The sequence below is a fragment of the Colletes latitarsis genome, chromosome 2 (genome assembly GCF_051014445.1).
Source record: "Colletes latitarsis isolate SP2378_abdomen chromosome 2, iyColLati1, whole genome shotgun sequence".
NCBI lineage: Eukaryota > Metazoa > Arthropoda > Insecta > Hymenoptera > Colletidae > Colletes > Colletes latitarsis.
The window spans coordinates 15,992,041-16,006,764 of NC_135135.1; the positions used below are offsets into that span (position 1 = coordinate 15,992,041).

The 14,724-nt window shown below is 33.7% G+C and overlaps 1 protein-coding gene across 2 annotated transcripts; it reads left to right on the forward strand.

Moving 5' to 3' along the window:
• Nucleotides 1–22: 22 nt before the first annotated feature.
• Rogdi (rogdi atypical leucine zipper) lies at nucleotides 23–4,380 on the forward strand. 2 transcript variants are annotated; one of them, XM_076776134.1, is made up of 6 exons: nucleotides 23–163; nucleotides 1,082–1,153; nucleotides 1,228–1,362; nucleotides 1,426–1,704; nucleotides 2,162–2,371; nucleotides 2,428–4,380. In XM_076776134.1, the coding sequence occupies exons 1-6, from the start codon at nucleotides 101–103 to the stop codon at nucleotides 2,494–2,496; spliced, it is 828 nt and encodes a 275-aa protein (XP_076632249.1). In that variant the 5' UTR covers nucleotides 23–100; the 3' UTR covers nucleotides 2,497–4,380. The 2 variants fall into 2 exon arrangements, with proteins under 2 accessions (XP_076632249.1, XP_076632257.1); XM_076776142.1 differs by having other exon boundaries at nucleotides 2,165–2,371.
• Nucleotides 4,381–14,724: the final 10,344 nt, after the last annotated feature.

The following is a 14,724-nucleotide window of genomic DNA, read 5'->3' on the forward strand; positions in this document are numbered from 1 at the left end:
TGGAAAGAGTTACAAATAAAGTATCTAAAAGAACGTAGGGATTTGTGAAAGAAACTATTTAAGATTAAACACGTAGAGTCGTGTAAGTAACAAGAAGTGCATGCAGATAGCACCCGGAGTGAAAAAAATGGCCGACTGCGAGAAGGAGGAGGCTCACAATCTCGTAAGCTATTTGCCTTTGCCTACCGTTTATCTAATCACTTAGGCGACCGCGACAGTTCGCAGTCCACAATGATAGTGTACCTTATCTATCGTTAAACTAAACTTATACCCATTGTTCTTGTCAAAGAACTTCTTCTTGGTTATGTTGTCTTTCAATGGATTATTATTTTAGTTGTTGTCACATTTATTCTTTATTTACGTATACGGTTTCATCCACTCGGTGTTTTTATGTCGAGAATTTATAAATAATGTTCGTACATGATGTGCAGGAAAAAGATCAATTTAGTCATTATTTGAAAATGATCAATCAACACAAGACTTATTAATCATTTGACAGTATCAAATAGGAAGTACTGGTCTATCGTCACGAAATAAATATAGTACATTATATCTCTTTAAATGGTAATTGTAGAATATCAGTAAGTACAAAGTAAAATATCAGTTAATTTAAAATGATGTGATTCAGATACTTGTAAGGATACTTGACAAATATGTTGAAATTGAGGTTATTCTTTATACTTCATACTCCTAGATAGTACATTATTAATTCTTCTCACGTTATTTATTAACATACTTGCTGAAGAGGTTTTCTGTCAACTGTCAAGATTAGTTGTAAAATTTTTATTTTTTAAATTGCATTCATAAAAATGAAAAAATACCCATTTGTGATAGGAACAGTCATAGGGTGTAACACTATTTTTTTTAAATAAGGTTTTATGTGGTAATAAACGTCAACAAAATAAATAAAAAATAACCCAACCCCAATGTACAAAAATGGGAAATATTAATATAATAAATTAGAAGAAAGAAGAAAACATTAACATGTCATCCCCAATTAAAATCAATTGTTTACTCAATAGCATGATCACTTTTTTCCAGTTATGTGTTCTTATTTTTTTTAATTTTCAAATTTTTTCAGCAAATGGAATTTGAATGGGTACTTCATGAAGAAGTTCATTCTTCACTGTCACAGTTGAGGAATATTTTAATGGTATGGTAGAAAAGTACTTTTTTCTTTGCTATGAAAAAATAAAAAATATTACTGTTTTTTATATAATACTATAGGAATGTGCACAAAGATTTCCATTAGCATTATTTGGCAATGATCAACACAATAAGACAGACAGATTTATATTTGCTGCCCCACATGACCAAGTGAAATGCATAGCTGTTTTAACTGGTGATAGCATTACAAGCGCTGTATGTACTAATAATTTCTTCAATTTGTAATTACATAATTGGCTAATAAGAAAATGTTTGCAGGATGTAAACTTTAAAGTTCAACGACAACAAAATGTTAATATGAGAACAAGCATACAAAATGAGCATCCTTGGAAATTACAGCAAATACAGGATGCTGCTAATCACTTACAACAAGCTATTGCTCATATAGACAATGTTGATCATCATTATCCTTTTAAAACATCTGATGAAGTTATGCATATATTAGGAAATATATTAGGTTGTCTTCAACGTAGTCGAACAAGTTTAATTGTTCCTAGGAAGAAAACCATTGATGATCTTATTAAAAGCCGTAATATGGTAAGCAAACATTTCTTAGCCATTTAAAAAATATGAATACAGTAGTGCCCACTTAAGTGTCCGCGTTCAGGACCGGCTGCGGTCGTTTAAATGGGTATGGTTACTTCTCAGAATTCAACGGAAATAAGAAAAGAAGATAAGTGCGAGTGAGATACAATAGCTGGTACCCGAAACCATATGTACAATGTATCGATAACGACCGGCGTCAAGTTACACTCGACACGCTCGATGTTCGAAGCCGCTTGGCTTCCAAAAATTGATGGGGATAACCGCGGACACTTAAGTGGGCACTACTGTATATTCCACAAATAAATAAATAAATCTTTGGGGTAGAACATTTCTGATAGGGATCGAACATTATTTTTTATCTTCAAAAATCATGGGAGTTATTCAGTTGATGCCTTAAATTCTTCACTTTATACGCGTAAGCAACTGAAATACAAAATTTTGTTCACAGAAGTCTTTGAATCCAAATCTTCCAGAAAATTTGGCTATTAGTTTTTACATTCAAAGTTACAAGTTGGTTCTAGCAGTGTATCAACTAGAAAATGCGCATGGTAGTGTAAAATATGAAACCCAACAAGCAGAATGCAGTGTACCCTGGTTAAATGATGCTCTAGTATTGCTCACTATAGCATTACAGCTTTGCCAGCGGTTAAAAGATAAGGTTAGTTCGAACAGTATGGTTTCGAATTTCTTTATCTTATTTCAAACACTTTTCAGATCTGTGTTTTTTCTCAATATAAAGATTTTACGGTGAGTTCTCATGTTCCATCTACAGTGGGCTGGTAATAAGAGTATATTTAAGCTGTTACGTGATTCTCAGTTACAAAACTGGCTCTGTGTAAATGTATACCACAGTATGCCATAGTCAATGCTCTGGTAGCATTTTTGGTGAATATTGTTTTTAAAAATAAAATTTGACCCTAATTATAATAAGACATCTATAGAATTTTGAAAAATTCTTTAAATTACGTGTATATGCTTTGATTTATTCATGCTTTGAATACTTTTAGCTTTTGTCTAGAACAAAAAATTCTTTTATAACAGTACAAGTACTAAGACTTTATTGTTATTTAATATGGATATAAGAATTTCGCCAATAATAATTAAATTTACAACTGTGTTGTATTACGTTCGTTCAGTACTATTTTTTAGTTATGTTTTGAAGATCTTCGATCTAACATGTAAGAGTAGTCGTAAATCATTATTGAATTGTTTAGTGAAATAGTTAAGTAGTGTTTTTACTACACTTCTGTGATCATTCGGAATGTTAACAACAATTCTTCCCTACTTGAATTTAACACCTTATTTCTGAAGTAGCCTGTGTTAGTTTTCAAGTCTTTGTTTTTAATTATTTTCTATAATCAATTATAGTTTTTTAATCATCTCAACCAATTATTTATTTTAATCACCAAAGAAAATAACATTTAATAAGCACTGACCTTTATTGTCATGGTATGACGTTCCTTTCATCATACTGTATCTACATTTACACACCAATGAATTCAGTTATCTTATTACTAGATATATTATATGAATCGATATATTATATGGACCAGACATTAGTGTAATTGTTGTTGATTAATGTTATTGATATTTACGAAAATATGGCACAAAAATAGCAATTACTATGAATTTAAATGCAATTGTATTAGACATTTTAGAATTACTTTAAGGTAACAACGCTAGAAATTTGCAGTTTTTATTAATAATATTGAATTGTTTCTTGCATTGAGTTGGATGGAAGGTATTTACGATTTTCTATGAAAAATGAAATTGTTTTTGAATGTAACTCTGATACTTACTTTGTATATATTTTAAAATGATAAAATTATAATATAAACTAAAAAACATTATATTTAAAACTTGTTTATGTAAAAGTCCAAAGATTTGGTTAAGTTTATAACTTGTAGTTTTAATTTCGTTGACGAAATTTCGAAAACTTTTTATAAACTTTTAATTCATTTTTGAATTTTTTAATTAAATATAGAATGGATATATTTATTCATGTAGTTTAAGTATAAATAACTAAAACAAGTTTAGTTGTTACGAGAAATGAAATGTAATAACTTTCCATGCAGTTCAATAAGTAATAGTAAGTCTTTCTTTAGTATTAATAATTAAAATTTGAAAATAATTGTAGAAATGTTATATACATTGAAAAGATGAAAAAATAATCGAATATATTCATCTTGCTTTAATGACTTGTGTGTTTGGAATATTGTGGTTCCAAATGCTGTGGTTTAGAGTATTAAATAGTTAAAATTTAATTTTATGCATTGTATTTCTCTTGAGTTTTTATTATTGTATTGTGTACTTATAAATTACATTTTATCGATGCCATTTTACATATTACATGTTATTTATAGTTACTTGTTATTTTAAATACCTTGTATTAAATACAAGGTGGTACTTAAGTGTTTATTATTTAATGGTCCAATGAAATGTACCATTTATTCTGTTCTTTAAATATGGAATTAATTTTGAATGTAAAATTCATGTCAAGAATAATTTATATATTTGCTGATTATACTTACAACAGCAACACAAGTAAGTAGATGATACATTTAGTAATTTCTTTGTGTAAATGTTATATTCAAAAAGAAAGGTATGTTAACAGGTGATTTTAAGTACCTTGTATTTAGGAACAATAAAAAATTTACTATATACCAATTTTATTATGGCTTATTAAAAGAATACTATTTTTATATATTAAATAATACTAAACTTTATAATATTTATATAATGCCTCATGATTAACAACAATATATACATAAAATCAAATTAAATTTTGCATAATGAAACACAATTACAAAAAAACAAGCTTAATATTCGTATTATCTATTTTTCAAACAATTCGAATGGTGTTCGTGAACTCAAATAATATAAAATTATAGTCTTACCGAGCATTGTCCGTTTCCGTAAACAGCATAGTAATTTCTCTTTCCGAAATAGAATTTATACAACCGTTTGCATTTCTTCAAGTTGAGTAACCGTTATCTGCGGATTCAAAATCGTTTGATCAATCATTTAAAACAACGCGTAACGCATATCGATATGTTAACACTAATACAAATAAAAGATTGTTGTATTTTTTGTTACATACTTACAAGATTAATTGTAATTGATTCGAGAATTCTTTTCAAATTATTAATGTGATTTCTGTAAGTACTGAGGCTGCGTTAGTAACACTAGTCTTGCGAGCAGTATGGTTCTTTTCCTACTTTTCATCTCCGCGCAAGCGCAAAAGAACTATCTTCACAAGTTTTGGCGCCTTAATGTGGAACTTAATGGCGGGAGAATCGGTTGTTTGTGAGTAGGATTGTTATAGTTCTCGGTGGAAAAGAACGGCTTAACTTATATCTGTTCGTCGGGTATGGACGCTAGATATTAACGCCAATAATTTTGTACAGTCTCGCGTGTGCGAAAAATACTACCTATCTTTTTATAGCTTTTCTACCATCACGGTTTCGTTAATGATTCTACGCTCTCAGATCGCATTGCTGCAGTAACGCCACCCAGCGTTTTAGTCGTGTAATAATTAGAAACTTGGCAAGAAAGAGAAGTGTTTATTGTGTCGTATTTTTTTGACGCTACAATAATGGTTAGAGATCTTACTGAAACTGGAGAATGACTGACCGATTACTAAACTAGCTAAAGGACTACAGTGTCACTGATGTAACATCAGTCATCCAACGCATCAAGATGAATGCAGTCTAGATATGGAAAAAGATACGTATATCGGAAGCTTGCAGTCACAAGGAATCGCTAGTTCCGGTATATGATGAGGTACAGTCTCGTTTACACACGTGGTACTTAAAACGACAAGCACGAACGATTTCGTTACTGATGTACAATTCCAAAAAAAAAGTCCGCGCGGGACAACCAAAAGTCTTGGGGAATAGAACTGAGAAAGTATCGTTTTACTGTAGAATTGTGTCCATGACCAAAACGCATAAGTTACCACTAGACATCATCAATAAATGTGAAAAACCAAGGGCCTTAAAAGATTACCATCCATTGCCATTCATTTTCATGGCTCTAAGCAAAGTAATGACAGAACATAGAGATCAGGAAAATGGCTCTTCCACTGTACCAACTGAAAAGTTATTTTCTTCTGTCTGTGATTGTTAACATAATGACAAATCATATCTCAAAAAGAGATCACACTTGCATGAACTGGAAATAAATAAAATGTTTAAAACTAAAGTTTTCTGGTCCCAATTTTATCAACATACATGAAGATGTAAGAATTTTTACGGGTACCAACAAATACTACTATCAGTTAGCAGTTGTAAAGTTAAATATATGTAGGATTCTACATCCCTCTTGCTTCAGTTCTCTATCCATTGTTTCTTGTAATGTCAACTGTCCAGAAGTAACAGCATTTCATTTTTTTCATGACTATAAATGTATTCTCCTTGTCACCATTAAATATAATAATACATTATGAAATAGGAAGGATAATTAAAATTATTTTCAAACATTGTTGCATATTATCTGTTTGTCCAAAGGTGTAAATAAAATAACTAAGAAATATGGTGAGACAACTGTTTCAGCTTTAAAAAAAATGATATATGACTATACACAAATAAAATTTAATTAACATAGATTCAAATAAAGTAAAAAGCAGATATACACTTTCAGTATCCCATTTAATGAAATGAAAGAAAATCATTTAATAAGACAATGTTGAAAACTAACTTGTATCCTATATTAAATCAATTGGGTATAGCGAAACAAGAATATAAATTCTATGTAAATGTCTTGTCATACTTATAAATTTTATATTTTTCGGACAATTAAGATACCAAACTAAGTATTATTCTAATAAAGAATACAAAGTAAATATAAATAAAAGCTTTATTAGTTTTTATAATATCGATTATATTATCTTCGCGTATGTTGATAAAAATCTTGCAATGCCTGCACTTGAATTTTAATAAAGATAGGTTGCTTTTTCGACCACAAAAGTAGATTTTTAAACATTTTATCTATTTTTTCTTCGTCTAGGTGCGGTCCTCGTTGGGGACTCGATTTTTCGTTGCCTTCTTGTTCGTTGATATCCAAATCTGAAATATCCTCGGTTTCGCTGCAGGTGGAAAGCGATTCTTCTAATTCTTGTTGAATAACCATTTCCTCTATATTCGTATTTACTGTAGTTGGAATAGCGGTCATGACTGGTGCGCGGAAGAAGCCATTTTCTTGGTTTCCCCGTGCTTCTTGTTCCAACGTTGTATCCATTCCTAACATTTTTTCCCATGACTTCCAGATAATACTTGGCGAGATATCCGCCCAGGTTTCGTTGAGTATATCAATGCAATCCTTTATATCGAAGTCCTTATAAAATTCCTCCACTCCGCCGGGAAGTTCTAAAATTTTCTTCAGCATGCGGTGGTAATAGGATTTTTTCATCGTGTCAAATATTCCCTGGCTCATTGGCTGCAGAATGGATGTCGTAAACGACGGAAAGTATACTATTTCAAAACTGTTGTCCTGCCTTTGTTCATCCGGCAGAAGTATGTGAGTTTCGCAACGATGTAGCAATAACAGTACTTTTCCGGGAGTACCCCTTTCGAGTTGGTGTTTTCTTACGGCCGGTTCGAAATGGTTTTTCAACCATTCCGCGAATAATTTTTGATCCATAAAACCATTCTTTTGAGCCATGAAAATAACAGGCAATTGATTCTGGCAGTGCTTCAAGACTCTCGGTTTCTCATATTTGTTGATAAAGATTATTGGAAGCTTGTGCGTTCCGGTTGCATTTATGCAAAGTCCTACAGAGACTCGATCCTTTTTTGTTTTACTTCCGGGGAATCTTCGTTCTCCAGCATGGACCAACGATTCTTGCGAAACAGCTTTCCACAATAGACCAGTTTCGTCCATATTATATACATTCTGTAGGTCTATATTTTCCTCCTTCAGTCGCTGTAGAAAGCACAGGGAAAACTCTTCCGCCCCCTTCGCGTTGGAGAATATATTCTCACCATGGAGCTTCAGCAAACGAATCCCGTGTCTACGTTTAAACCTCCATACCCAACCTCTGGAGGCTGAAAACGACGAGGGGCCGCCAAATTCTTCGTTTAATTGTTTCGCTTTTTGTTGGAATTGTATATCAGTGATAAGATTGCCTGTTGCTCGTCGCTGTAGGAACCACGAGTGTAGACGAGCATCTAATTCATCAAATATAGGCGTCCGCATCTTTTTCTGATCGTGTACTTCTGATGTCTGTAACTGTTTTCGTATCTGATCTTCATTCGATTTGATGCGACGAATAGTCGAATCGGTGACATTGTAGTAATTAGCCAGTTGCGACCACGAACAACCATCTTCTAGTTTTCGTAAGACGTCGTATCGTTGTTGCAGCGTCAAGTACACTCGTGTCTTGTTCTGTCTGCCAGGCATCATAGAACGATGCGTACACCCGGCGGTATTTATTTCGTTCGAGGGGAATGTGGTGCACAAAATGCATCCCCTTCTCCTTCTTAGTAACCTTTTAGTTGTGCGACTGAAACGTTGGATGGCGTTACGACAATGGCCACAGATCCAGTCCGCGATGTCAAAGATTTTATTTTTTTGCGTTTGCGCAACTAAAGGCAGAAATTCGCGTTGCAAATGTATGTGCAAATTTCTATTGTAAAGTTGCCAAATTCTGTTCGTTGTTAAATTATCAGTATTCTAACTGGAGTGATCCCCCATTGTAATCAACGAAACTTTTAAAGCGGTTTGATACGAAATAGGTTACAGTAAAACGATAGGAGCCGAGAGCTTGTTTGAAAGAAGCAGACTGCTGGCATTCAGAACCGTAATCGTATGAAAATGAAATTTTTTAATTCTTGGTCTTAATCTTATGAATATTATGATATATGTTCATATATTTGTAAAATGTTTTTATTAATATACTAAGTGTAAGTATAGGCAAGGAAAAAAAGAAAAGTGGAATCGATGGATTTGACCCCTTAAAAGTCCATAATTTAATCATAGGTTTGCACCTGACGACGCTATTTCCGTTCGAGTGTCTGATCGAAACCACCAATTCTACTGTTCTTTTTTCTTTTTGCTTACACGTTGTGCTTAATTTTACATGAAATATACGTATGCTATTGACACGATTGTAATCAATCGACTAAATATGTTTCAATGAATTTTAAGATGTAACTACGTTTTTTGCAATTGTCAAAATTTATTTACTGTCATTGAACGAGTTTCATGTGGTTTTATATATTTACCACGCATCATGCTGATATATCTTTATTCACAAAGCAACTGAAAGATGGTATCCTAAAGTTTTCCCCCAAAGCTAGGGACATATCGTCTGTGAGCATCTGACTGACAGAATTTTTATTTCCTTCATTTTTTTCCACGCGTATGACAAGTTCGGAAATTACTTTAACTAATTTATATTAAATAGTATTAATTATCAAAGATTCATTTTGCGTTAATCACCAAAGAAAGAGAAGGACTTGGATGACGTAGGATCCTAGAAACGTGAAATAAATAAACTAAGATATTAGAAACTAAAGGCTCAAAAAAAAGAACCTGGATAAAAGAACGAAAGAATTTATCCTTTCTTTTTCCATTTAGAACACAATAGAGCAATTTAGGGATCGGAAACTACGTTTCTTTTGAGAACGAAATTGAAATACGCGCTTGGAATTTTAAGAATGTCTAACGACGCCATCTTGCGGTTGGAATGTTAACGGAAATTATAAACGAGGAACGTTAGCGTGGTGCGTTTGAAATTTACGAAGGGCAAAAGACGCAATAAATATCAAAGCGAATCGCCTTGAATAAATCGGTTGCATTCGATATTATAGGTACAATTAGTTTCTTCGTGCGTGCGTTTGTATTATTTTAGCAAAATAACAAACTGCCAACGATATTTTCTGGTTCTTTTACAGAGTTGCGTGCACGATACTAGAACCGACACCGGCACCGGCACCGGCACCGTATTTGCATTTTCCTTTTACAAGGGAGAAAAGATGAATTTTAGCAATTAGATTCAGTACGTGAGCTGAAAATGCGGCTACTATGATTCTAAAGGTAAAGTTTTTGCCAAAGCATTGGTAGTTATTTTACTTTGCCCTTTCTTGGCACAAATTGAACGATTATTTGATAGAACTGTTTGCTATGTTGCAGATGAAATACTGAGTGCAACAATACGAATGCCGGAAAGATGAGTGTTGTGTTAGAATCGTGACAGAGAATGACGAACAAGGAAACTACGAAAGGAGTATCGGAATCCAGACACAGTTTAATGTCAGACAAAGGTACGTGTTTTACAGTTTAATACTATAATATAGTCCATTGGCAGTATTCTTTCTTTTTTGTTATTTGTAAGTTTTGGAAATTGGTATATTTAGGACATTATTAGCATTTGCTTCAGGCGATAATTTATTAATTTTCCCACATTAATTTATGCATGTTTTGACTAGAATCAGCAAGCATATATCCTTGACAATATTCAAGAAACAATTTTGCTAAGATTTCAATTGAAATTAGTTAAAAACAATATTATTGTATATTAGATATAGTTCTCTTTATCGTTGCGTTAAAGTTCATACATTGATTTCTTAACAATTAGTTGTGTTATGTAAAGATCATTCTTATAAAATTCTTTAACAATGAATTCTTAAAAATTAAATTTATGTAGATATTGCATATTTCCTTAGTATATCATATATTTGATTCAATTGGTTGGAAACTTAAGTCTAGTCTCTATATAAGATAAGGAAGTTGATGGTAAAGAATATAGTCACTAGTACTATACAAGAAAAGCAGTAAATATTCCCTCTGATTTAATAAATTTAATTTGTATAGTAAAGTGTAGTTCTTTGGTAATATTGATGTGCATTTCTCATAAATATTTTATACGAAATTAACTTGTTATTTGTAAGTTGTAAAAATGTGTAGTTATGACTTTATTAGTGTTTGCTTTATTGGATGATTTATTAACTTTCCCACATTAAGCACTATGCAAGCACTATCAAACAAATTTTTTTTTTAAACTTGATATTGAGCACAATTTGAATTTTATTTTGTTATTAGCTTTTTTATAAAATGGCATCTTCTTTTCCCCTTTGTCTTCCTAACTTTGCTCAAGTTTAACTTTTAAAATAATATGCTCGTTTGTTAGACAATTCCACTCGTTCGCAAACAAATGTTTATTTGCATGGCTGAATCGTGTTGTATCCGCATGAAATACTCGAATAATCATTTTAGAAAATCTGCGCGATCTATTTTCATTTTTGTAGATAAGTATTACGTTGATTTAGCGAAGATGAACCGTTTAATATATAGAACGAAAGAAACGCTTGTGCCAGGCTACACTTTTGTTGCAAATTGGATTTATGTTTTGCGAGCAATCATGCACGGAATCTTGATTTCTCAAGAATCCAATTTACGTTAGCTTCCACAGTACAGATCTAAAGAGAAAATTTATTGGAGAAAGTTTTGTGAAATGCGTGTTGCCTGCAGATAGTATTTTTCATCGCGGGTATACGACGCCGAATATTTATAACTGGCAATCAATCAAACCGTATCGAACGTTTCGTTGCCCGCGATACTTTTGCGCGCTTGGAAAGGTGATTGTCCAACGCGTGAAAGGCACATTTTATCGGTTCGCTCTTATTTTCTTTCTTTTTCGGCCATTTGTTTTCTTTTTGTTTTCTCCCCTTTTCCCCTCCCCTACGCCGAATCCCGCAACTACGAACATAGGCGGAGATAAGTAATGCGTTTGCATTGAATTTAATGATAGCATATCGAGGTGAGCGCTCGCTTGATCACCGGTCGCACTTACATGCTTGTGCATCACATAAATTACCGAGGACATCCCTGCCATTTACAAAGCCGAGCCTTGATGAGTCAAATCGCCTGATTACCATATGTTTACCGTGTGCTGAGTTCTATAGCACCAGGCCGCAATAATGTGGGATAAATTATAGGCTCGTAACTCATTCTGTCTCTCTTAGGAAAAGGAAACGCTTATGAAGTTTTCACCCAGCCGTCGGTTGTTAGCAGTAGGTACGCCTTCTGACTTATTTTAATGAACCGATGTGTTAATTTCCACACTTGCACGCTCGCTAAATCGCTATACACGGTGCAACCCAAAGTATAGTCCACTACAGGATGAAAACGAACGAAGGATTTTTGTAGAAAACGATGTTTATTTTGTTAGGAAGAAAATTCGACTTATCTTTATCGATTCGCGTTAGTAAGACGCATTATACAAATTGTTATTTTTCACATTAATAATAAATTCGGGGAAAGGAGAATGTGGCGCTGCTTTGAGAAATTATTGTAGGACAGAAAAGGAAAGGAGGGGGGCGCGTTTCGTCTGGGCCTGCTAGGGGACTCATCAGTAAGGCTTTCTAGCAGGAAGCTACATCCAATATATGGAAAAGAAAATCGAACGATAACGTAAATAAAATATATACAGGGTGTTCGGCCACCCCTGGGAAAAATTTTAATGAGAGATTGTAGCGGTCAAAATAAGACGAAAATCAAGGATATCAATTCCTTGACTGAGGCTTCGTTAAAAAGTTATTAACAATTAAATTAAAAAATTTCAAATCGTTCTGGAAAAATTATTTTCGGTTGCAGGAGCCAATTACAATCATTTTTGGTGAATACACATACTTCCGAAATCCTACCCACTTTCCAGAAAAAAATTCGAGTAGGTGCTGAGAATTTTGGATGAAAAAAAAGACTTTCGAATCGTCTTGGAAAAATTATTTTTAGTTGCAGGGGTCAATTGCAAGCATTTTTGGTCAATAGACATACCCCCGAAATCCTACTCACTTTCGAGAAAAAAATTCCACACCGAAAATATAATTTCTGGCCAGAAATGTCTGCCCGAATTTTCATACGAATCTTTGAAACGTCATAACTTCTGAACGGATTGGACGATTTTAATGTTTAAAAAAGCAAACTACGCGTATTTTGATGGAGAATATGTACAAATTGCAAAAATATTCGAAAAGTTGGTCCTTGAACCTGCAAAATCAGAAAAACCCCATAAAAATGGTCCAATTTTCAAACAGCCATAACTCCTACAATAGCGAATATATTTCAGTGAAATTTTTTTCTGAAGTAGAGCTCATGGGTACCTACAAAAAAGTATTAGAGAACTTTTCTGTGGGGCGTCAAACAAAATTACTAAAAATGAAAGAAGAATTTTTAAGAAAAATCGACAGGGGGTGGTAGGTGTCTAAATTTTTCGACAAAATTAAAAAATTTCAAATCGTTCTAAAAAAATTATTTTCAGTTGCAGGGGTCAATTACAATCATTTTTGGTCAATAGACATACCCTCGAAATCCTGCGCATTCTTGAGAAAAAAATTCATTACGAGCGGAACTTTAAACGTTAATAACTTTTTAACGAAGCCTCCATCAACAAATTGGTATTCTTGATTTTCGTCCTGTTTTGGTCTCTAGAATCTCCCATTACAATTTTTCCCAGGGGTGGCCGAACACCCTGTATAGTATACCAACCGAGGTGTCGGTCGAGCGTTTGTGAGAGCGGCGACCCCTCTGGTGGCGAGCATGGGAGGCGACGCTACAAGAATATAGAGAATATAAGAAACGAAAAGTATATTTTTTTTGATACGAGTTTTTCACATTATTTATCGCTATTCAAAAAGTGATATTTTAAACAGAAACATAATTTTGTAATGCATCGTTTTCTGCAAACATTTATTTAACTTCGTTATACTTGGTGTGCCCACACTTTTTGCACCCGAGTCTATCGTAGAAAAGAACGTAAGGAATATAATGTAAGGAATCCTGTCTCGGGCACGCCCAGCCAGGTGGAAATCGTTTCTTATAAAAGGAGTCTTTAGATCAAACTTTTTCATTTTTGCCGCTCGTTAAAACTAATTATGATATATATTAGACGATAAAATGTATGCATCGGATAAAAAGCAGCGTCGTAAAGTATTACATCTTATTACGACGCGGTTGCTTTAACGATATCACATAATGATATTCGTGTATCATAAAATTAAACAGTGCGTAACGAAATGCTGCATCTCCGTGAGGCTGGTGTACGAAGGATAAAAGAAAAAAAAGTAAATATTCCCCAAGATTGCAACGCGTCACTACAAATAATATACATACGCGTATCGTGTGCTACGTCGAATCGAAACGATACGATTTATAAATTTCGAGCCGGTTGTTTACTGTATTTATGAGGATGTACCTGGAAAGCAGTTTCCGTCATTTATTAGCACGAACATATCTCCAACTGTTCGACTCGTTCGTTTCGATTGGAAACGTCGAACACATCGGCTCGATATAAATTACGATTCCTATCTCTCTCCTAGTCACCATCCATACTACTCAGATGCCCGCTCGAAATCCTGCTAATCCCGAGACCGCCTATCGATAATCTCGTTATATTTTGCGTGTCAGCTTCTAGTTTCCTTTCAAATCCCGTGCATCGACCATTGCGAAACAATAGCCGTGGATAAGTCGAATTGGAAAACCAGCGGAATTCATGATTCGCGTATACGTAGGGGGTGGTTGCCTTATTTGGAACACGTTGATAAATAGTTGAAATTGGCACAGTGTTTTCAACGTTGCAATAATATGAAATTTATTGCACGGGCAGAGTTGGGCAAATTTTATTCGCGAATAGCTACGAGGGTCGTTCAATAAGTCAGTAGAAAATTCAAGACCTGGCGCTCGTTGCATTAAAAATGGTTTGTTTTTAGTAAGCATCATGACTCACTAGACAACTGTCGAAGTTTCAGTTATATCCACCACATAGTTTCATTTTTATTGTCGATCGAAGCAAGGAACTTCCTCTTGCATCAAGACAATGCATGGATGCACACCTGTGCAGTTACGATGCCCAAAATCATGGAATTAAAGTTAGAATTATTACAACATCCACCGTATTCCCCGGATTTGGCCCCCAGTGACTTGTTTTTATTTCAAAACAAAAATGACTCGGTGGACAATGGTTCTTATTTAAAATCTTACTTTTTAGATAGTTTTTCTATCTTTTTCTAAGGA

Coding starts and splice junctions, on each gene's coding strand:
- Rogdi (XM_076776134.1), top strand. CDS start 101: ATGCAGATAGCACCCGGAGTGAAAAAAATGGCCGACTGCGAGAAGGAG. Junction 164..1,081: donor AGGAGGAGGCTCACAATCTC/GTAAGCTATTTG, acceptor AAATTTTTTCAG/CAAATGGAATTTGAATGGGT. Junction 1,705..2,161: donor TTATTAAAAGCCGTAATATG/GTAAGCAAACAT, acceptor TTTTGTTCACAG/AAGTCTTTGAATCCAAATCT.